We start from the raw sequence: 23,775 nt of genomic DNA, 5'->3' as shown, positions 1-23,775 counted from the left end.
AAAATGTGCTGCCTTGGGCAGAGGGGGAGGGCATGTTGTCTGTGTCCTGTGATTTCACATTTCCAAGAAGATCCCCCCCGCCAAAAAAAACATTCCTCAGTAGAAGTGACAAGGAATAAATCTACACTACTGAAGCTTTATTCTTACAATTGGAGGTTTAATTATTAATTCATCACATACCCCCAAAGGGCTACTCTAAGAAAAACAAACTGCTGTTTTACAAAACACTGTATTGCCTCCACACCTTCTAATCTGGGATTAGGACATGGGATCTGGGATCTGGACATGACTGATCAGACGCCAGGAATAACCTGAGGTCACAAAGGCACATTCCTAGAATCCTCATTTGCATAGAAAGTGTCATAGACTCGAAGAAGTTCACAATCCAGTTACTTTGGTCCAACAGTCTCTTTTTCTGAAGAGGAGAAATAAGATGTTACCTTAACTCATCATCGCTATGGTAGTTAGTGGTGAATTTAAGAGGCGATCCACATGAAATTAATAGTATAAGAAAATTCAGGTGTTGCGGGGTCCTTTACCTGTTGAAGGTAACCTACTATTCCTCCCTTCTCTCAGCTCTAAACGTTAACTGACTTTGCCCTGCTCAAACTCCCAAGAGTACGCGTAGAGATCCTTGGTCTGACCAAGTCCTGATTCATGGGCAGGGTTGAATATACCCCATGTATACTGAATTGAAAACCATTCTGACGCCATTCTGTCTCCTGTCTCCTGTCTCCTTGGGGAGGAGAACAGAAAATTGGGAGCCTAAAAGAACCACAGTGAGAACAGATTAAACACAGGCTATGTGTCCTAGGATTGCTACTAAATGGAGATAGACCCAGCCTAGCTCCACACCACCCAGATTCACTGCCAGAAAGAATCCGTTTGTGGATATACTTTCTACATCCCACATGGAAGCGGGACAGCAATTTATGAGGCATATGGCCCTATGACTGTTGCATCTGGCTCAGGGGACGTGTTTTATGTTCTAAGAGAGAGACATGAGAGCCAGAAGGAAAGATGCTGCCCTTTCATCATTGTGTAATTTTGCTAGAATTCCAAACACCATTTCTGCCAATAACCATGTCCCCTTAATCTTTATAAAGATTGAAAGAAAATCACCTTGCTCTTCATCCTTGGCTGGCCCTTGAGTTTGTCAACCATGAAGATCCATTGTCTTGTCTTCATATTGCCAATTTTATTCTCATCGCCCACACCAGATAACATAGACCCAAGAATTAAGAGGCTTGGAGAGGATGTGGAGAAAGGGGAACCCTCTTACACTGTTGGTGGGAATGCAAGTTGGTGCAGCCACTTTGGAAAACAGTGTGGAGATTCCTCAAGAAATTAAAAATAGAGCTTCCCTATGACCCTGCAATTGCACTACTGGGTATTTACCCCAAAGATACAGATGTAGTGAAAAGAAGGGCCATCTGTACCCCAATGTTTATAGCAGCAATGGCCACGGTCACCAAACTGTGGAAAGAACCAAGATGCCCTTCAACGGACGCATGGATAAGGAAGATGTGGTCCATATACACTATGGATTATTATGCCTCCATCAGAAAGGATGAATACCCAACTTTTGTAGCAACATGGACGGGACTGGAAGAGATTATGCTGAGTGAAATAAGTCAAGCAGAGAGAGTCAATTATCATATGGTTTCACTTATTTGTGGAGCATAACAAATAGCATGGAAGACAAGGGGAGATGGAGAGGAGAAGGGAGTTGGGGGAAATTGGAAGGGGAGGTGAACCATGAGAGACTATGGACTCTGAAAACAATCTGAGGGTTTTGAAGGGGCAGGGGTGTGAGGTTGGGGGAACCAGGTGGTGGGTATTAGAGAGGGCACAGATTGCATGGAGCACTGGGTGTAGTGCAAAAACAATGAATACTGTTACGCTGAAAAGAAATAAATAATTTAAAAAAAAAGAGGCTTGAAATAATTTGAGGGTAGACTGAAATTTCTCACCATTTTTCTCTAAGCTAAATAGATTATTTGAACCAACCGTTCAAAATAAACACTCTCACTTTACCATGAAACATGCAGAAGACCTTCTGGGAGTTCTCAGAGATTCATTTGGTCTCAACCCAGCCTAACAGACAAAAATCACTGGGAAACGTCCCACTGCTATTTCATAGCAAGATTGACAGGCCTGTGCTTAATTAAAGCCCAAGGACTGTGCCTTCCTAAATAGAAAGAGAACTCATTTTATCCTAAAGATAGAAATCCAGGCTGTCCTTTATATCCTTAGATATAAGAGTATATATCTTAGGTTGGCTGTCTAGAGAAACTCATAATAGGACTAGGACTCCCATCATACACTTAGGAAATTCACCGTGTGTGTCCCCAGATACTCCCTCCCATAGGAAATCCTCTGGAATTTATTGTTCTCCATCATATCCTTTTGAGCAAAGGGGAACTGCAGCATCATTCACTTGGTTGCTCCCCTTTCCTTGACTCTGTCCTGACATTTATAGTCATCAAAGTAAAAAAAAAAAAAAAAAAGGAAGGGAACTGAAAAAGATAAAGAAAGGGGGGAAGGAAGAAGGAAGGTGGGAAGGGAGGGAAGAAGAAAAGGAAGGAGGAAGGAAGAGAGGGAGGAAGAAGAGAGAAAGAAGGAATTTGAGAAAAAGCAATAATTACACTTTCATTGCATCTCACTTCTCACCTAAGCTCAAAGACTCAATGAACCATATTATTTAGGAAAAAGAAAGGCAAACAAATGACACCTGGCTTGCTTTCTCTGTGTTTGGTAATTACTGAATTTCAGTGTGTGTAATTCAGTGGTGTGTCTCCACCCCAAGAAAAAAAATCCTCGACAAACCTCCACCTGAAAACATCCAGTGGCCCAAGTCACTCTGTCACAAATCAATGTCCAGCAATCCGGTTCTTCAAGAACAAGCATCCATGACCCAGCAGATCCAGTCCCTTCATCAGGAAATTATCTACAAGAAGTCACACCCATGTCAAAAATCATTGTGGCCATAGAGCCTTGTTCTCGAGAAAGAAGCTCTTCCCCCAAGGATTTTTTTTAAAGATTTATTTATTTTAGAGAGAGTGCACAAGCTGGGGAAGGGGTAAAGGGAGAGGGAGAGGGGAAGCAGACACCTGAGTGGGAAGTCCAACAAGGGGCTTGATCTCAGCACCCCAAGATCATGACCTGAGGCAAAAAGAAGAGTCAGATGCTCAACTGACTGAGCCACCCAGGCACCCCTTCAAGGATTTACAAAGGGGTGATGACTCGTGCTTGGAGTCTTCCTGAAATGGTGTGTGAACAAGTTTTCATCCTCCCTTTTCCTTTCAGGTTTCTCTGGAAGAGTGCTGCTTCCTTTTTCTTGTCTCATGAGTAGGGGCTTCTGTTTTCCACTCAGATGCCTTCATAACTGGGAAGAGATTGGCAGGTGTTTATTCCCTACACAAAAGTGCTGCAGAAGACAGAAGCAGAACTAAAGAAAGCCAACTGCTAAGACCATGGTGGAGAGAGATGCTGTTCCCCTAAGATATGTTTATGAAATGTAAACCCCATTAAATCACTGGTCAGAATCAGGGAACCAGTTTCCTCTATTTCTGGTTGTATGGTGTTCCTGAGAGTTTTATGAACTTAGATTAAGATTAGACTCTAATATTTATTTCCTCACATGTATTATGGAAAAATAATTGCTCTATAATGGGTTAAAAGGGGGAAAATGTTGATTTTTAGCAATTTCACTCACTCCTGGGTAACAGGTAAATGAGTTTTACTGGAGAAAATTTGTCTATTGTTTAAGCAAACACCATAGACATTTTGGTTTTGAAAGCAAAGCTTTTGGAGATATACATAATATGGAGGTAAAGGAAAACAAGTGCGAAGTGGATCAATGTTTTCGAAAGTAAAAGTTTAGTTTTTTATGAGGACACTCAGGGACTCCACCAGTAGGGACTCAGACACATGAGGGATTTAGAGGAAGAAAGACCTTTTTCTCTTACCTTCCTAGGTTCCTGGAAATTAAACTGATAAAAGAGAGACTGACATGAGATAAATGTAACTTATTAATATGTTCCGTGCACATACATGCGGGAGAAATCCAGTGATGAGTAACTCTGAGGGGAGGTTAGAACTTGGGGCTTATAGAGCATCATAGCATAGAGCAGTAAATGCAGAGAAGTCACAAGACAAAGGAAAAGGAGTTTGGGCCTTTAGGGGCAGCAAACTGTGGGAAGATAACTAGAAGGGGAGACTGATGGAGGACAAGTGTTATGTTACCAAGGTTTGTTATGGAGATTCCTCTCCTGATGTCTCTGGGCTGGTAAAAGTCTAGAGTCCTCAGTGATGAAGAGTCTAGGTTTGCTTTTGGGAAGATAGTAAGGGAGAGCAGAGACGTGTCCTGTTTTTGTTTTGTTTTTTGTTTTGGCTCCTATTTCTCAATTGTCTTCAGCTCAAAATAATCTGTATGTCTAAGTGGCATATTTGGGGTGGCATATGTGATGCCCTACAGGGCACAACAGGAGAAGGGATGCCAGAGGGAGAGTCTGGAGGAGTTGGTGGCAGTGGATGGCTGTCCTGTTTATTGCTAATTCATTTTCTTTTCTGTGCAGTGACTCACACATCCTGCCCGCCCTTCCATTGTTTCCAATACCCACAAAACCTTGTCTCATATAATGGCTTTTTGGGTGTGGGATCTCAGCCTAGGAACAAGGGACTGCATCACATGAGTGTGAGAAGCAGGAGGAAGCTGTGGCAGGAACACAGAATTGGGACCCAGGGGTGGCCAGAGACGTGGGCAGCTGTGGTGTGGGTATGATGTCAGCTAAGCACAAGTGCACCTGGAGATGCTAAGAAATATCAGAAAGGGACTTACTTACCTGCACATAGGAGGGACGGAGCTACAGGTGTGTGATCTGGATATAAACAGAAAGGCTGATTCCCAGGAGGTTGGTGGGTCTGCTTTCAAGCCAGTTCATGGACTTGTTGGGATGTTGTTTGGGAAAGGCTAAGCACTGTTCTGGGCACTGAGAAAGGGATCAATGAATTGTAGCTATTGTATTATCATCACAACGACAACTTTGGTCAGATAAAGGAGTAAAACAATGAATAACTGATTTAAAACGTTTAAAGCTCTCTTTCCTCATCTTTTAAGTGGATAAAACTATAAATAGCCCATAACACTGTCATAAGTATAGAGATGAAAGGAAAAACATACATTGGTTTTAAAGGGAAAACACACATTCATTATAAATGAAAAACTTCCGTTTTAAAGACGGCAGCCAATTCTTTCTTATTGAGACTACTCAGCTTCCTCCTAGAGAATTGGCCAGGGATGAAGAAAATCTTCACTGGGCTCCATGGAGAGGGATGACTTAGGCATCACCCGCCTCCCATCTGTAGAACAGAGTGTTGTTTAAGGGAGGGAACAGAAGATGGAGCGTTCTCTGTCCTGTTCCTGCAGGAGGCCACAGCCCACAGCCCCAGGAGGCTATGGGGAGGGGAGGGAAGGGAGGGAGGGGAAGAGTGAGGCTTCAGGTGTTCCAGAAGCCAGGCAGGCCGAGTTCTTCAGCAGCCCTGTCATCTTTATTCCAGGTGAAACCCAGTTCCATACAGATTCTTGCTGGGGGAGGGGAGCTGGTCTTGAATGATTTGGCAAAGTCAGTTAACCCCTTTGGGTTTCATTTAAAAAACCGAGTCGTTATCTGGCACACATGCCTCCAATCAGCTTCTGTGTGTGGAAGGTTGTCTTTTCCAAACAAGTTCTTCCAGAACCATGCGGGTCTCCCACCAAGAGGAGCAGTCTGTGCCCCCTTCCCCTAGACTCCCAGCAGGCCTTTGTGACCACGACACCTGAGAGAGACATCCAAGTGATGCTGAGGGGCCACCGAGGTCACAGAGCCACACCTGCTGTCCCTTTCCCAGGACACATACCATGGCAGCCCAGAGGTCATGTGTGAGAACACTGAGGTCTCTGAAATTGCAGCCTGGGAGACCCCGTGGACAAACAGATGTTGCTCCAGCCCCTGCAAGGAGCCTCCCAGCCCAGGTCCAAGGGTGTGTGTGAGCCCTGAGATGGATCCAGCCCCATCTGACGGCCAACCCATGAGCATCTCTGAGCCCAAGACACCCAGTGGATCCCAATTTCTCTTTAGAGCCCCATGAGAGATAATAATAAAATAATGGTTTTTAAAAGAGCTATGTTTGGGGATTTGTGAGCAAGATGGCAGAGGAATAGGAGACTAAAATATCATCAGGTTCCAGGAGTTCAGCTAGAGGAGTTCAGCTAGATAGTTATCAAACCATTTTGAACACCTACAAACTCAACAGGAGATAGAAGAGAAGAAGAGCGGCAATTCTAGGAACAGAAAAGTGATCACTTTCTGGAAGTAGGACGTGCAGACAAGTGAATCTGAAGATAGACCTTGGGGGAGTGGCTGGCTCCTGGAAGGTGGTAGAACAGAGGAGCACAAAATCACAACTTTTAGAAGTCTGCTCCACTGAGGGACATAGCTCCGGAGGCTAAGCGGGGACAATGTGGTCTCAGGACCTGTGGGGTCACGGAAAGACCTGTGGTGTCTGGGGGTGGCAGAGCTCCCAGTTATTGGAGTGGGGAAGCTGGCTGCAGAGATGGAACCAGGAATGAAAATGGTGGCTTCCCAATCTCTGGCCCTGTAGGAGCTGAGAGCTTGGGGCCCCACTCCTCAGTGCACTCTCAGAGAAAAACATTCAATTCCTCCCATCTCCCTGGTTGCTGGCTGCACTCTGAGCTCACCTGGCTTGGGACCAAGCATTTCTATCTCTGGCGCACAGCCCCATTTGGAGTCTCCAAACTCAGCAGGTTCCTGCCACGTGCTCCAGTACCACTCCTCCCAGAGGAAGAAGGAAAGGGTGTCCCTGGATCTGCCACTTGTGGGGTCCCTGCTCAAAGAACAGTGGTCTGACTGTGCCTTGGATCACGGTTTAAGATCAGGCTGAGAGCCCCTCCAAGTCTTAATGACAAAGAGAAAATCCTGAAAGCAGCTCAAGACAAGAGGTCTGTAACATACAATGGTAGAAGTATTAGATTGGCAGCAGACCTATCCACAGAGACCTGGCAGGCCAGAAAGGACTGGTATGATATATTCAGACCACTAAATGAGAAAAATATGCAGCCAACAATACAATATCCAGCTAGGCTGTCATTGAAAATAAAAGGAGAGATAAAAAGCTTCCAGGACAAACAAAAATTAAAAGAATTTTCAAACACCAAACCAGCCCTACAAAAAATATTGAAAGGGGTCCTCTAAGGAAAGAGAGAGCCTAAAAGTAACAAACCAGAAAGGAACAGAGACAATATATAGTAACAGTCAGCTTACAGGCAATGCAATGGAACTAAATTCATATCTTTCAATAGTTACCCTGAACGTAAATGGGCTAAATGTGCCAATCAAAAGACACAGGGTATCAGAATGGATAAAAAAACAAGACCCATCAGTATGCTGTCTACAAGGAACTCATTTTAGAGCCAAAGACACCTCCAGATTTAAAGCGAGGGGGTGGAAAACAATTTACCACGTTAATGGACATCAAAAAAAAAAGCTGAAGTAGCAATCCTTATATCAGATCAATTAGATTTTAAGCCAAAGACTACAATAAGAGATGAGGAAGGACACTATATCGGCCTTAAAGGGTCTGTCCAACAAGAAGATCTAACAGTTTGGGGCACCTGAGTGGCTCAGTTGGTTAAGCAGCTGCCTTTCGCTCAGGTCATGATCCCAGCATCCTGGGATTGAGTCCCACATCAGGCTTCTTGCTCCATGGGGAGCGTGCTTCTCCCTCTGCCTCTGCCTGCCTCTCTGCCTGCCTGTACTCTTTCTATCTCTCTGAAAAATAATAAATAAAATCTTAAAAAAGAGAAGATCTAACAATTTTAAATATCTATACCCCTAACATGGGAACAGCCAACTATATAAAGCAAAGAATAACAAAATCAAAGAAACACATCGACAATAATACAACAGTGGGTGACTTTAACACCCCCTTCACTGAAATGGACAGATCATTCAAGCAGAAGATCAACAAGGAAATAAAGGCCTTATATGACACACTGGACCAGATGGACATCACAGATATTTTCAGAACATTCCATCCCAAAGCAACAGAATACAACATTCTTCTTTAGTGCACATGGAACAATCTCCAGAATAGATCACATCTTGGGTCACAAATCAGGTCTCAAACAGTACCAAAAGATTGGGATCATTCCCTGCATACTTTCAGACCATGATGCTCTGAAACTAGAACTCAATCACAAGAGGAAAGTTGGAAAGAACTCAAGTACATGGAGACTAAAGAGAATCCTACTGAAGAATGAATGGGTCAACCAGGAAATTAAAGAAGAATTTTAAAAATTCATGGAAACAAATGAAAATGAAAACACAATTGTTCAAAATCTGTTGGACATTGCAAAGGTGGTCCTAAGAGGAAAGTATATAGCGATACAAGCCTTTCTCAAGAAACAAGAAGGGTCTCAAGTACACGACATAACCTCACACCTAAAGGAGCTGGAGAAAGAACAGCAAGGAAAGCCTAAATCCAGAAGGAGAAGAGAAATCACAAAGATCAGAGCAGAAGTCAATGAAATAGAAATCAAAAGAATAGTAAAACAAATCAATGAAACTAGGAGCTGGTTCTTTGAAAGAATTAATAAGATTGATAAGTCCCTGGCCAGACTTGTCAAAAAGAAAAGAGGACCCAAATTAATAAAATCATGAATGAAAGAGGAGAGATCACAACCAACACCAAAGAAATAAAAACAATTATAAGAACATATTATGAGCAACTATACACCAGTAAATTAGATAACCTGGAAGAAATGGATGCATTCCTAGAGACATATAAACTACCAAAACTGAACCAGGAAGAAATAGAAAACCTGAACAGATCCATAACCAGTAAGGAGATTGAAGCAGTCATCAAAAATCTCCCAACAAACAAGAGCCCAGGGCCAGAGGGATTCCCAGGGGAATTTTACCAAACATTTAAAGAAGAATTAATACCTATTCTCCTGAAACTGTTCTAAAAAATGAAATTAAAGAAAACTTCCAAATTCATTTTATGAGCCCAGCATTGCCTTGACCCCAAAAGCAGACCAAGACCCCACTAAAATGGAGAATTGCAGACCAAATCTTTGATGAGCACAAATGCAAAAATTCTCACCAAAATACTAGCCAATAGGATCCAACAGTACATTAAGGAGATTATTCACCACAACCAAGTGAGATTTATTCCTGGGCTGCAAGGTTGGTTCAACATCCACAAATCAATCAATGTGATACAATACATTAATAAAAGAAAGGACAAGAACCATATGATACTCTCAGTAGATGCTGAAAAAGCATTTGACAAAGTACAGCATCCTTTCTTGATCAAAACTCTTCAAAGTGTAGGGATAGAGGGAACATACCTCAATATCATCAAAGCCATCTATGAGAAACCCACACCAAATATCGTTCTCAATGGGGAAAAACTGAGAACTTTTCCCCTAAGGTTGGGAACGTGGCAGGGAGGTCTACTATCACCACTGCTATTCAACATAGTACTAGAAGTCCTAGCCTCAGCAATCAAACAACAAAAAGAAATTAAAGGCATCTGGATCGTCAAAGAAGAAGTCAAACTCTCACACTTTGCAGATGATATGATACTTTCTGTGGAAAACCCAAAAAACTTTGCTCCAAAACTTTTGAACTCACACAGGAATTCAGTGAAATGTTGAGATATAAAATCAATGCACAGCAATCAGTAGCATTTCTATGCACCAACAACAAGAGAGAAGAAAGAGAAATTAAGGAGTAGATCCCATTTACAATTGCACCTAAAACCATAAGATACCTAGGAATAAACCTAACCAAAGAGGCAAAGAATCTGTACTCAGAAAACTCTAAAGTGCTCATGAAAGGAATTGAGGAAGACACAAAGAAATGGAAAAATATTCCATGCTCATGGAGGAAGAACAAATATTGTGAAAATGTCACTGCTACCTAAAGAAATCTACACGTTTAACACAATCCCTATCAAAATACCACAATTTTTTTTCAAAGAAATAGAACAAATAATCCTAAAATTTATATGGAACCAGAAAAGACCCCAAATAGCCAGAGAAATGTTGAAAAAGAAAATCAAATTTGGCAGCATCACAATTCCAGACTTCAAGCTCTATTATAAAGCTGTCAGCATCAAGACAGTATGGTATTGAGACAAAAACAGACACATAGATCAATGGAACAGGATAGAGATCCCAGAAATAGACCCTCAACTCTATGGTCAACTAATCATCAACAAAGTAGGAAAGAATGTCCAATGGAAAAAAAGATAGTCTCTTCAACAAATAGTGTTGGGAAAATTGGACAGCCACATGCAAAAGAGTGAAACTGGACCATTTCCTTATACCACACACAAAAATAGACTCAAAATGGATGAAAGATCTCAGTATGAGACAGGAATCCATCAAAATCTTTGAGGAGAACACAGGCAGCAACCTCTTTCACCTCAGCTGCAGCAACTTCTTCCTAGAAACTTCGCCAAATGCAAGGGAAGCAAGGACAAAAATAAACTATTGGGACTTCATCAAGATCGAAGGCTTTTGCACAGCAAAGGGAATAGTCAACAAAACCAAAAAATATGGGATAAGATATTTGCAAATGACATATCAGATAAAGGGCTAGTACCCAAAATCTATAATGAACTTATCAAACTCAACACTCAAAGAACAAATAATCCAATCAAGAAATGGAGAGAAGACAGGAACAGACATTTCTGCAAAGAAAACATCTAGATGGCCAACAGACACATGAAGAAGTACTCAACATCACTTGGCCTCAGGGAAATACAAATCAAAACCACGATGAGATACCACCTCACACCAATCAGAATGGTTAAAATTAACAAGTCAGATGTTGGCAAGGATGCAGAGAAAGGGGAAGCCTCCTACACTGTTGGTGGGAATGCAAGCTGGTGCAGCCACTGTGGAAAACAGTATGGAGGTTCTTCAAAAAGTTGAGGAAGGGGCACGTGCACCCGAATGTTTATAGCAGCAATTTCCACGATAGCCAAACTACGGAAAGAACCTAGATGTCCATCAACAGACGAATGGATAAAGAAGATGTGGTATATATACACAATGGAATATTGGGCAGCCATTAAAAGAAATGAAATCTTGCCATTTGCAACAACATGGCTGGAACTAGAGGGTACTATGCTGAGCAAATAAGTCAATCAGAGAAAGACAATTATCATATGATCTCTCTGATATGAGGAATTTGAGATGCAGGGCAGGGGGTTCTGTGGGGTAGGGAAGGAAAAAAGTGAAACAAAATGGAATCAGGAGGGAGACAAACCATAAAAGACTCTTTTTTTAAAAAAATATTTTATTTATTTATTTGACAGACAGAGATCACAAGTAGGCAGAGAGGCAGGCAGAGAGAGAGAGAGAGAGGAGGAAGCAGGCTCCCCGCCGAGCAGAGAGCCCGATGTGGGGCTCGATCCCAGGACCCTGGGATCATGACCTGAGCCGAAGGCAGAGGCCCTAACCCACTGAGCCACCCAGGTGCCCCCCATAAGAGACTCTTAATCTCATGAAACAAACTGAGGGCTGCTTGAGGGTGTGGCGGTAGGGATAGGGTGGCTGGGTTATGGACATTGGGGATGGTATGTGCTATGACCAGTGCTACGAAATGTTTAAACCTGATGATTCACAGACCTGTACCCCTGGGACAAACAATACAGTATATTAAAAAAGGGGGGCTAGGTTTGGGGCTGATTTGTTCTGCAGAAATAGATAACGGGAACACCTCTTCCTTTCCCTCTGCACACTCACCTCCCAACCATGTATTGTATCCATGATGACATTCTTCCTTCCTTGATGAGATGCCTTGATGTGGCCTCAGAATCTTTCTCAACACAGTGCTCCTGAAAGATCCAGTCATTGTAGCCAAACGACCAATTTCTTTGATTTTTCCTGAACTGGAAGTCCTTTAATGGAACTTCCAGCTGTGACATGCTATGAGTCTGTCACCTCTCAAGCAAAGGGAGGAATTCACAAATTAAAGGGAACTTGAACTCAACAGAGTTAAACACAAAAAACAGCCATCATAAACCCATTCCTTCACAAATACAAAGAGGCAACATTGGTTCAGGCACTCCCAAGAGGCAGCAAGAATGGAGAAGAGATGGCTGCTTGCCAGGGGAGGTCTAATCTTGAGATCAGCACTATATTGTTTTGCATCTAAGCCTGCACTGTTACCGTAGATATTAGCAGGAGGCAGCTATTTATTGGATATAAATTTTAGTTATTTCAAAGTTAATAGAATTTAAAATTTACATCCTCAGTCATACCTGCTCAAGTTCTCAATGGCCCCATGTGGCCAATGGCTGCCATGTTGAGCATCAGAGACGGAGATCATTCCCGTCATTACCAAGTCCTGTGGGACAGCTCTGGTCCCACTGGTCCCATTGTGATTCTTTCTCAGTGAGACAAAGCAGTGAAGCAGAGGTACATAATGTAGAGAAAATGGAAACTCAGTGCTGTTTTGGAGAAAGGCTGGCGTTGTTGCCTTCAATACTTACGCTTCCTCAGCATTTATAAATGGTCATCTTTCTTTTCTTATTTGGAAAGAAGCTTCCTTGAATAAAGGGTTTGGATTCTCAGTGCTAAATCTCCACTCTGTTTCCTATGGCATTTTGTTATTGTTGTTAAGATATTTGGGTCTTAAACTACGAAGTCTTGTTTTTCTATTTAAAAGTTTTATGTTGTGAGCATACAAGGTCTACCACCAGAGATCCAAAACCTGGATTTATTTAATGAGCCACAGACAAAATAATGGAAGATTGCCTCTATTGTTGAAAAGATTGTACACATTTTTATATTTATTCACACAAAAGCCTGAGGTGCCTCTACCAATGTCCCCTCCCTCTGAGCGTCTGTCACCTGCCCCTCAAGACTCATGTGAAAGGAAGTAAAATCACACCCTCAGAATCCTACTTCTTGTCCCCCAGGGCCTCTTCGTCTGAGGGGCCACGTTAAGCTTTATCAATCTCTTCCTTTTCCCCATGAAAATTCTTTTTCGATAACGTGAAAGGGATCTTACAAATCATACTTTCAAACATTAATCTTTCTAAAACCCTTCAGCAGCTTTCCTTAGCCCAGGGTCTTAAAGCAAAATTTGAGTGTTTTCTATGTTTCCTGACATTCAAGCTTTTCCTTGGCTTCCAAAATCTTTATTCTACTTCTTTTAGTTCAAATTTTTCATTTTTGCTCCTGGTTCTGAATTCCTATTCATTAACTAAGAGCCCCAAGTTTGTCCTCCTTTTTGTCTCCTTGGTCCTGTTTGTTATCTTGATGTGCTACCTCAGATGACTCATGTCTCTTTATTCTTTTAGCTTGTTTTATGATCAATTAGCCTTCATCTGATTTTAAAGGTGATTTGGTTCTACTGTTTACTGGACTTTTATCATCTTTTCTACTGGGATTTTAATTTTTAGTTTTTTTCTAAACATTCAAGTTTTACCCTGTAAAATCTATTTATGTTTTATGGTCATAACATTCTCATGTGTCTCATATGGGAGGAATACCTTTCTGATTTCAGTAGCAAGAAGAGGGTGGCTTTTCTATAGTAATCATGAGCTAATAGGCTTGTGCTCTTGTCTAAGACCAACCTTTCCACCTGGGTCCCGCTTCTCCTTTCTCTTGCTTACTCATGAACAGTATTCTCCCTTGCTTTCCCCATTGCCCCCTCTCCTGAAGATTCAGGAGAATCTAAAACTAAAAACAAACAACAACAACAACAAAAAAAAAACAAAAAAAAACAAAACTAAAAAAAAGAAACTAAAAAAAAAAAACCCTAAAAACACACACACATTCTCTTTGACACTATGTCACCACCAGCTCTTGCTTTGCCTTTGCTTAGTTTCTCAGCAAAACCCTTTGGAAGGAGTGTCTGGACAGTTCCCTCATCCTCTTCTCCTTCTCTGGGGGTTTGATACCACTCAGATCTGGCTCATCCCCCTCTTCACCAAAATGACTCCTGTCAGTAAAGGATCATAATGCATCCTGTGTGACCTCCCTCAGCCCTGCCTCTGCCCATTGTTGATGTGACCCCTAATTATGTGGCAATGAGCAGTTGTTCCCAGGTGCTGGAAGGAAAGGCAGCAGACAGCCTCTGAACTGTGGAGGAACCAACTGCGAGGTAGGTTTTCAGGAGAGAGCTATCAATGGTTGAAGAAGGAATGGGAATATATGCATGATATTTAGGGAATTGATACAAAGGATGACTTTCAGTATACAAGTATAGGAGATTGGGCAAAAACTTTCAGTCTATACTTTCTTTTTTTTCTTCTATTATTATTGCAATTATTAGTATTATTATGAAAGTAATGTCTCTGGGGCCAAGGAAGTAAAATCCTCAGAGTGTCTGTGTACAATTAAATGTGACTTATTTAAACAGATTACTACAAACACTTATTCTATTTTTAGGTCAATATCGCTAAACTGAAATAGATCTCTACTTAGTGAAAGGTTCAAATGCAGATCTTAGGATTCGAAAGCAGAACAATTTTATCACTAAGTTGTTTCTGGACAAACACAAAATGTCAGAAACAGATTTCGTTCTCTCAGATGGAAGAGAGGTGGGGCAGTGAAGGCTACTTCGATGAGGACAGGAGTTGAGGGACGAGCTCAGCTGAGATGCTCTAGGATAAGGCAAGCTAATGGGTCCTCACCAGAGCCTCAGGTTACGCCTGGGCCAAAATATTAAAGAAATCATTCGTTGAGACCCTGACCTTTCTCCAAAAAGAATTTGATGTGATCTTAGTGTGATGAGGGTTAGAGATGGTGAGTCGATTTGTACCACCAAGAATGGAAAGCAAGGGAGCCCTCTAAGATCTCCTCCAGGATTAATAATTGTCTGTGATAATGCTATCTATACTAGCATAGGATTATGAATGGTACCTGGTTAGAAGTGTGTTTCACCTTGGTATAAAATCAGAAGAGCTTACTAATTGAGTTGATGTCCTTACTTCCAAATGTATGGAGCGGGTGCTGTCTTTTCCAAGGTTCATCCTCCCATCGCCTTTGAGTGGAGAGAGGAAAATGGGCAAAGGCTGAGTAGCACAGATAAGCTAAGGTGGTGAACAGTCGCCATGACCTCAGAGCCCCTTGTGGCCAGGTGATGTGCTCTTGGTCATTTCAGAGCAGTGAGGAAAGAGCCTTGTAGGAGGACCATCAGCTTCGAGGCCTTTCCCAAGCTCAGCAAAGAAACGTAGCAATACCTCAGGTGGCCTGAGACATCCCCAGTTTATATGCCTGTTGTTCCAGCATAATTTAGTAATATGTCCCTTGCATTCTCAAAAGTGTCCCAGTTTGGATGATGAATTACTTGGTCAACTTACTCAGGGAGCACTAGCCTGATCTGTTTCACATTTTCCTTGTTGATAGAAGAGGGTAATTTAGAAAACATTTAATCAGAACCCCTCGCTCACGCCCCCCCCCCCAACCTCCCCCCTTCTCTTTTGAACACACACAAGCACACAAGCTCATGGACACTCACACTTGTGTATCTCACTGTAGCTACATTCCTTCATCTGGCAAATGCCATCATGTTTTCTTCATCAGGAAAGACTATAAAATAATTTCAAAGGGTACAAATCCAGGCTCTATCACTAGCTGCCCAAACTGCATTTGTTTTGTTTTCTTAAAGAAAATATCTATCTCACATGGCAGTTGTAAGAACTAGGATATCATTTCTAAGATTCCTAGTACATAAGCACATATTCCAGAAAAAGTTGTCCCATTCTCTGTTACTGGAATGAAGGTCCAAAGAAGCTTAATGTTATTTTATTAAATTATGCAAACTTATTAAGCAATAGCTGTGTTTAATAAGTGAAATCCAAGGGGGAATTGTGTGCATGTACTTAAAATTCCAGGTTCTTTTTTAAGATTGTCTTTCTTCCATGCCAAAAGTGGCCCAAGTTTCACCACAGACTTCTAGTTCCACGGGCTCAACAAAAGCACAATAGCTATACTGGAGTTTTTAAATTACAGCATTTCTCTGAAACATCGCAGATGTTGATGGAAGAAACTAACATCTTGTGTAATTTCTGGAATCCTAAAAAAATTCTCCTCACACTGTAGGTTGGAACCCTGGCAGTGATCCCCATTAAAACATGACTCTCAGCGCAGAGAGGTATTGGTTATCTGCTGGCTTAAGATCCTTTTTCTATTGAGTGGCTAGGAGAATGGTACTCTCTCCATCATCAAGTGTACAGAAGGAGAAACTGAAGCTTGAGAGGTTATTTCAAGATCACTCAGCTAATGAGTGGCAGAGCAAAGACTTTGAACTGACATCTGTCTGACCCCAAAGCTCTTTAAATATTAAGTGAAATTCCTTTTGTCTCTATTCCCCAAAAGATCACTGCTTACTTCTGAGTTTGGATGATTTCTTTGATATCTGCTCTCAGTAACCATCTATCTTTTAACTCCCCGACATTTGTGACCAGTGTTAGATTAGCAGAGAAGTCTAGTTCTCTGTGTCCCCTTCTCATCCATCTGTCCGTCCATCCTGCCTCCCTCCCTCATTTATTTCCTCCCTCCTTCCTGTTATTCATGCATCTATGTATTCATTTGTCCACACGAGTGTACATTCATTTAAACAAATGCTTGGCTCCACTCTCTATGCCAGGGCACTGATCCAGTTGCTGAGAATGGGAAGTAATACAACAACACTTGTTATTTTAGAAATTCACATTATGATGAAAAACAGACAAAACAAAGAAAAGCTGGGAAGGAGAGAGGGAAGAGATGGAGAGGAATTTCAATGTTTTACCTTGTATACTTCGCTGCTACCTAACTCCCTTCCCACAAGGACGCTCCGAGGCAATCTCTGTATTAAGAAATACTTTGGCCTCTAAAGACTTACCAGGTTTGGTCTATGGCATTGTAAAAGCTTGCCTAGAATGAATCAACTCTGTCTTTTAAATGGGTAGCGGAGGAAACAAATTGTTGGGAGTGAAAAGGCAGAGAAGATCATTTCCATTTACAAAATGCATCCCCCCCTTTTTTCCTTTTTTTTTTTCCCTCCTCTCCTTTTAACTTCTGAAAAGGAGACTTCTCTTGGTATTCCTAAAGGGGAAGCTGTCAGGTGTAGACACACCATAAAAGTGAATGGATAGATAGATGATTTGCTCAAATAATTCTGTGTAAAAGGCACCAAGCCTCAGAGTCATAAACAGAAGTGAAAATCAACTAGAAAGTGCTGACTTACTGTAAAGGTCTTCCTTTGTGACAGGAGGAATTGGATCCGTAACTACGTGTCCATAGATGAGACATTCTCCAGTCACACCCAGGCCCTCATGGAACAAGCGTCTTGACTGGGAATAGAAGCTTTTCTTCTCTAGCTGAGTTTTTCCCTCTTTCCCCAGATCACCTGCTCCCATTGATGTACACTGAGGAAAGAGCCACCATCAGGCTTCAGACGTTCCTCCTATAATCTCAAGAATTGACTTCCCACCATGAGGCTGCTATTCCTTCTGTTTCTCCTACTTGTGTGTCTCGTCCAGGTGTCATCAGGTAAGCGGCAGCTCCTCCTAGTAGGATGCTATGACAGATGGCTGTGGGGAGGAAGAGAGCCACATTGACTCATGACCCAGCGATGCCCTGGAGAATACAACTGACTGATATCACAGCTGAAAGAAAGGACCAGCCTAGTGGGCATAGACAGTTGGATATAGATACAGAAAGAGACATCGATATGAATATACATGAATATATGTTCATATTTATATGAATGTTATCAATTAGAAACATATGAATACAACATACATATATTCTTTCACATTTATAAGTGTATGTATTACATATATAATTTATAATTACATATATATATATATAATTATTTTTATCTTGTCTTCCTATGAAAAACTGGGAGAGTTTGTGACTTCCAGAGGAAAACTATGGTCCTGGCAGAAAGCAGAAAACAAGTCTAATTCCCAGCCGAGTATGCTTTCCATCACAACGTGGTGCTTTTAAAAGCCAAATCCTCTGTTGGAAACTCTTCCTTTTTTTATTTTACTATGTTTTGTTTGTCACCATACAGTAAATCATTACTTTTTGATATAGTGTTCAGTGATTCATTATTTGCATATAATACCCAGTGCTCATTACAACACGTGTCCTCCTTAATACCCATCACTGGACTACCACATCCCCCACCCCACCCTCCCGAAACCCTCAGATTGTTTCCTGGAGTCCTTAGTCTCTCATGGCTCGTATCCCCCGCTGATTTCTCCCCACTTCATTTTTCTCTTCCTTCTCATAATGTCCTCCGTGCTATTCCTTATGTTCCACATATGAATGTTGGAGAGGATGTAGAGAAAGGGGAACCCTCTTACACTGCTGGTGGGAATACAAGGTATAGCCACTTTGGAAAACAGTGTGGAGGTTCCTCAAAAGGTTAAAAATAGAGCTACTCTATGACCTAGCAATTGCACTCCTGGGTATTTACCCCAAAGATACAGATTTAGTGAAAAGAAGGTCCATATGCACCCCAATGTTCATAGCAGCAATGGCCACAATAGCCAAACTGTGGAAGAAGCTGGAAACTCTTCTTATTCATAGTTTCTTTGTGGCTGCTTGTCATTCTTCTTGTAAGACGTTCTCTTAATTTTAGGCATCGTTCATGTTCTCACAACTCTTAAGTCACTTCCTGAACTTCTCTAGTCAAGTGACTTGATCACATGCCATGTTCTTGCCAGCTTAACTCACAGGACCCCAAGAAGACCAGAGCTTGTTATGGACCATGGCAGTGGCACTGAAAATGTCACAGTGTATGAAAGAGCTCTGATGGCATGGGAGATGGGAGGGGTGGTATTCAGAAGTGAGAATGCCCACTTAGTGTCCAATGCTTGTTGTCTAACTTGGGCTGCATGCTTGTAAGATTTTGCCCTTTTGAAAAAGAGGAAGGAGTGTTGGGAAGCTTTTATAAAGAACATGTAGAGTATGTCCCTAATCTTGTAGCAGAACCAATTCACTTACTTTCTCCAATCTAAATTTCCTTCTTCTGAAAAAGAAAGACCCTATAGTACAGAGGTCAATAAACTTTGTTTTGGTAAAGGACCAGCTACTATTTTAGGCTTTCTGGGCCACGAGGTCTGTCATGACCCTCATGAGAAGCAACAATAGACAATATATAAATGAATGAGGGTGAATGTCTTTGTAGAAAACTATTTATGGACACTAGAATTTGAATTTCATATAATTTTCACACGTTACCAAATATTTTGCTTCTTTTGAAGTTTTTTCTACAATTAAAAAACAAGTAAAAACCATTCTAAGCTGATGGGTCACACCAGAACGGGTAGAGGGCCAGTTTTGTCCACACAAGATGAATTCTGGTAGCTTCAGTTGAACACGCGTTATGGTTTTAATATGGTTTTGTCACCTCTCCTTCCTTTACAGGGCATGAGAAAAGGGGGAAATACCTTGAATGTGAGAAAATGGGCGGTGTCTGCAAGCACCAAAAGACCCACGGATGCTCCATCCTGCCTGCGGAATGCAGAAGTCGGAACAAACATTGCTGTCGCCTCTAGCGTCCGCCCCTCTGTGACTCCTCAGGGCAGCATGGCAGCCTCACGCCTGCTGACCTCTGTGGAATAAACACATCACCACTCACGTTCATCCTGCCTCGGGTCTTTCTGAGGGCACGGTTGACCTCGGGGAGGGGAGGGGTGTGTGGGACTGGAGTTCTGAACTTGGTACCCACCGCTAATTCCCTGATTGGGCAAGGCCTGTCCTTTTCTATGTCACTTCTTCTGCACCTGTAACTATTCACATGGTTCTGCAAGCCCCCTGTAACCTGTTCATATATGTCTGTCAACGGACATATCGAGGATTAGAGCTTGAGGGGTGTGTGTGCATGTGTGTGTGTGTATGTGTGTGTGCATGCTCGTGCATGTGTGTGTGTGTTGACAATATGTGGGAGAGGTCACTGAGATTTTGCTCTCATTATCATACTCCCTTAATGACTGTTGGCTACCAGCAATGGCTCCTTGTTAATTATTGAAGAGCCAAGGAAATAAATTGATCAGAAGGGCCTAAAGGTGCAGAAAGCTCAAAGTTGGTACCCTGACATCAAGCCATAGAATCGGATCTCAGAGATGACAGAAACCACTGTTTCACAGAGAATCAAGACTTAGCGAGGTAGTGATTATTTTCCTCTCTCCAAAGATGCCTTTCCAAATAGCAGATTCCTTTGGAAGCATTGCCTCATAACCCAAGGAATGGTTTTCCGCAGAGATAAGATTTGGATTGTGTGGCAGAAGCTAGCTGATTGGAAGTGGAAATGTCATCTTCAGCAGGAACTTACTCTCTTTTTGAAAGTAATCTCTTCTCTTAAGGACTTTCTTTTGGTAACAAATCAAACTCTTGGACACTGTTGCTGGAGATGTGAAGTTGTAAGGCTGCTTTGGAAGCAATTTTGGTGGTTTCCATTTTTAAAAAAATTATCTATTTTTCAGAGAGACAGGGCACAAGCAGGGAGAATGGGTAGAGGGAGAAGCAGGCCCCCGCTGAGTGGTGAGTCCAATGTGGGGCTTGATCCCAAGACCCTAAGATCATGACCTGAGCCAAAGGTAGATGCCTAACCAACTGAGCCACCCAAGCCCCCCATTTTATTGTTCCTTACAAAGTTGAACATATGTTTGTCATATCACTCATTAATTCCACTCCTGGGTATTTTCTCAGGGAAATGGAAACTTACATTCCCATTCTAAAAAAGTATGCATGTGTTCATAGCAGCTTAATTTATGTTTGCCAAAAATAGTTAACAACACAGATGTCCTGGTGTTTTACTAGTGAATTAACTGTGGCACATCACATAATGGAATGTGATGCCACAATAAGAAGGAATGACTGAGTCTAGTAACATGAATGGATCTCAAAGGTCTTCTGCTGAGTTAAAGACACCAGACTATAAGGACTACAGGTTACTTGAGCCCATCGATGCAGCATTCACAAAAAGCAAAACTATAGGGATAGAAGCCAGATCAGTGGTGGCCATGGGTTAGGGGTCATAAGAGAGAATGACAATAAGGAGCAGTACCATTTATTGACCATACCTTCCCTACTTTCATTTAATCACATTCTGGTTCTGGAACTACCCTCTACTGAGAGACGGGCCTGTGTGTGTTATAGTGACCTTGCTCTCTTCACACTGAAATACACACTAAAGACATAACTAACTTTGAGAAACTGTTTTTGACCTGATAACCGAAGACTAAAGAGGAAAAGTCCTCACACAAGGATCGGACTCTGGTTGTTAGATCTGTTTCTCACAGGGATTTGGATTAGTAATTCTAAAACTACTTGTATATATCAGAGTTGAACAAAGGAGAAATGCACTCTAAGATCCATTTTTTCACTGATGGAGAAGAAAAGATTATAAATAAGGAAAGAGATGAGAAGGACCACCATGGTGCTGGATTGAAGTTGAACTTGGGTTTTTAAAATACATACAGAGATAGAGAGATACAGAAATATGTACAGGTGTGTATATAAATGAATTAATATCAAACATGTTTCCTAAGTGCAGCCACTGAGAGAAACGAGAATCAGTGGAGCACATTGAGTACTCAGGTCTCTGTTTCTTCTTCTTCTTTTTTTTTTTTTTTTTTTTACCGTCCTTTTTAAGTAGCCTCCACACTCAACGTGGGACTTGAACTCATGAACCCGAGATCTAAGGTTGCATGCTCTACCAACTAAGCCTGCCAGATGCCCCTCAGATCTCTGTTTCCAAATACCATTTTCTGTAGATGGAACCAAGGATCCTTGAGGAACTAACTCACTTTAAGACTGGGGCTGAGAAAATGCGAAATGAGGCTGGAGTATCTTATAGTGTCAGAAAATAACAAAGTGCTCAGAAAAATGAAGAACGTTGAGAGGACCCAAGAGAGATCTGAAAGAGCTCTCAATGGCCAACCAGAAACAACTTCATTAAAAAAATAAAGTGTTGAATTACAACTCAAACATAAATTAAATAACCATGGGGCCATATGGGTATAAATCAATCCCCCTTCTCCACCTCCATTTAAAATTTTTTTATGTTTCCCTAAATTTCAAAAATAAAGTAAAATTTCTTAAGCATCCTCCATTTATTGGCCATACATTCCCTACTTTCCTTTCATCACATTCTGCTTCCAGAACTACCCCCTACCGAGAGACACTGTGTGTGTGATAGTGACCTTGCTCTCTTCACACTGAAACCCACACCACCTCTCCTTTAACTACCCCTCAGTAATTCCTACCCATTTTTTTACGATTCTGCTCATACATGGCATTCACTGGGAAGACATCTTCGAACCCTCAAGGTGGATATGATTTCCACATCTGTGAGTTTCATTAGCAGAACATACCTTGAACCCATATCCCCAGTTCCCCATATACCATTTCAGTTCCTAGCACACAGCTGGTGCTTGAGAGATTACCAGCAAAATAAATGAATCTCTGAATGAGGAAAATGGTATCATGAGGCCTCAGCCTTCTAATTTAATTCAGGGTAGGTACATGAAGTGTGACTTCTTCAATTTACTTAATTCAGGGTAGATTCATTAAACATGAATTCTTCCTTTCACTTCATCCTTATGCAGCAGAAGCTCCTTCCGGGGCATGTCCCTGGCATGCGAATCACACAGTTCCTTTTCCTCCTCAGGCACACACTTGTCTGTGAGTCACAAAAATGATACATGTCACCATGCCTATAACCTGTAGAAAGATCAAAACTATTTATTTTTGGAAGAAAGCCTCAAGCTCCCCATAGAGGGGAAGCAACAATTCAGTCTGGCCAGGAACCCCCAACCGTCATTACTCAAAAACGTACACAGTCCTACGTTCCTCCTCCTCCCTGCATTGTTGCTCCTGCTTGCTTGTTAAACAGGAAGACAATGCCAGTCTTTAAAGCTTGTTAAGAACAGAAATTTATGATGTTATTTGGAGGCTGAAATCAAAGACTTCAAATACTTCTCTTGGGTTGATACACCTCAGAGTGGCAAGTGTGCCTCCCAGAGACTGATTATGGGATTGTCAATGTCCTTTGGAAGCAACACATTAAAACTGGTTTTTATCTTTCTGGGACAGGATTCTGCTGAGAATAAGATGATACTGCAGCCCACAGTCTGGGGAAGGAAGATCTACATACATACTTGGTCAAATACAAAAGTGTACTCACACAGTGTGCCCCAAAACAGTTAAGGAATGTCACCAGTTCCCTGAAGTTCACCCCTAATTCCCAGGCTTAGAATCCCAGGCTTCAGAGCTTATCAGCTATGTCTTTAAAACAAAAAGATTAAAGATCTAAATTTAATTCGCTAAAGAAAAGAGTCAGAATAATCAGGGGCACTAGCTGAGATAAGAAAGGTTTCCAAAAGAGGGGGGGGGGAATCCTACCTGACTCAAAGCCAGGCCTTGAAGAAGGCTTCTTTTCCTGCCTCTTAGAAGGTGGGAGAAAGAAAGCCTACACTCAGCCCAGAGAAAGAAGGGCCTCCATGCTCCCTATCACCCAGCCTGCCCACCGTGGGTCATCAGCAGAAGTCACCAACTCTGGAGCAAGATGCAGACGTCATGACACCTCAGACTAGTGAGAGGGCCATACATACCCTTTGTGGAACAACTTGAGGCTGGAAGGTAGGTTCACTCCCTTACTTTTCCCCATTCGTGGGTCTCAGCTCTGTTTACATTTTCTTCAACCTGCCTCCTTCTACTGGGGCAAGTAGTTAGAACGGGGC

The 23,775-nt window shown here is 41.9% G+C and overlaps 1 protein-coding gene across 1 annotated transcript; it reads left to right on the top strand.

Moving 5' to 3' along the window:
• The first annotated feature begins 379 nt into the window (after positions 1-379).
• Positions 380-3,554, top strand: LOC125094398 (enteric beta-defensin-like). The gene is made up of 3 exons (XM_047719984.1): positions 380-548; positions 1,107-1,220; positions 3,310-3,554. The coding sequence occupies exons 2-3, from the start codon at positions 1,163-1,165 to the stop codon at positions 3,453-3,455; spliced, it is 204 nt and encodes a 67-aa protein (XP_047575940.1). The 5' UTR covers positions 380-548; positions 1,107-1,162; the 3' UTR covers positions 3,456-3,554.
• Positions 3,555-23,775: the final 20,221 nt, after the last annotated feature.

This window comes from Lutra lutra, chromosome 2 (assembly GCF_902655055.1).
Source record: "Lutra lutra chromosome 2, mLutLut1.2, whole genome shotgun sequence".
Taxonomy (NCBI): Eukaryota; Metazoa; Chordata; class Mammalia; order Carnivora; family Mustelidae; genus Lutra; species Lutra lutra.
This window is presented reverse-complemented; position numbering and strand designations above follow the sequence as displayed.

Excerpts from the sequence above, each read along its gene's own strand:
- LOC125094398 (XM_047719984.1), top strand. The coding sequence starts at position 1,163 with ATGAAGATCCATTGTCTTGTCTTCATATTGCCAATTTTATTCTCATCG. Across the intron at positions 1,221-3,309 it reads ATTCTCATCGCCCACACCAG|GTTTCTCTGGAAGAGTGCTG; the intron begins ATAACATAGACC and ends TTTTCCTTTCAG.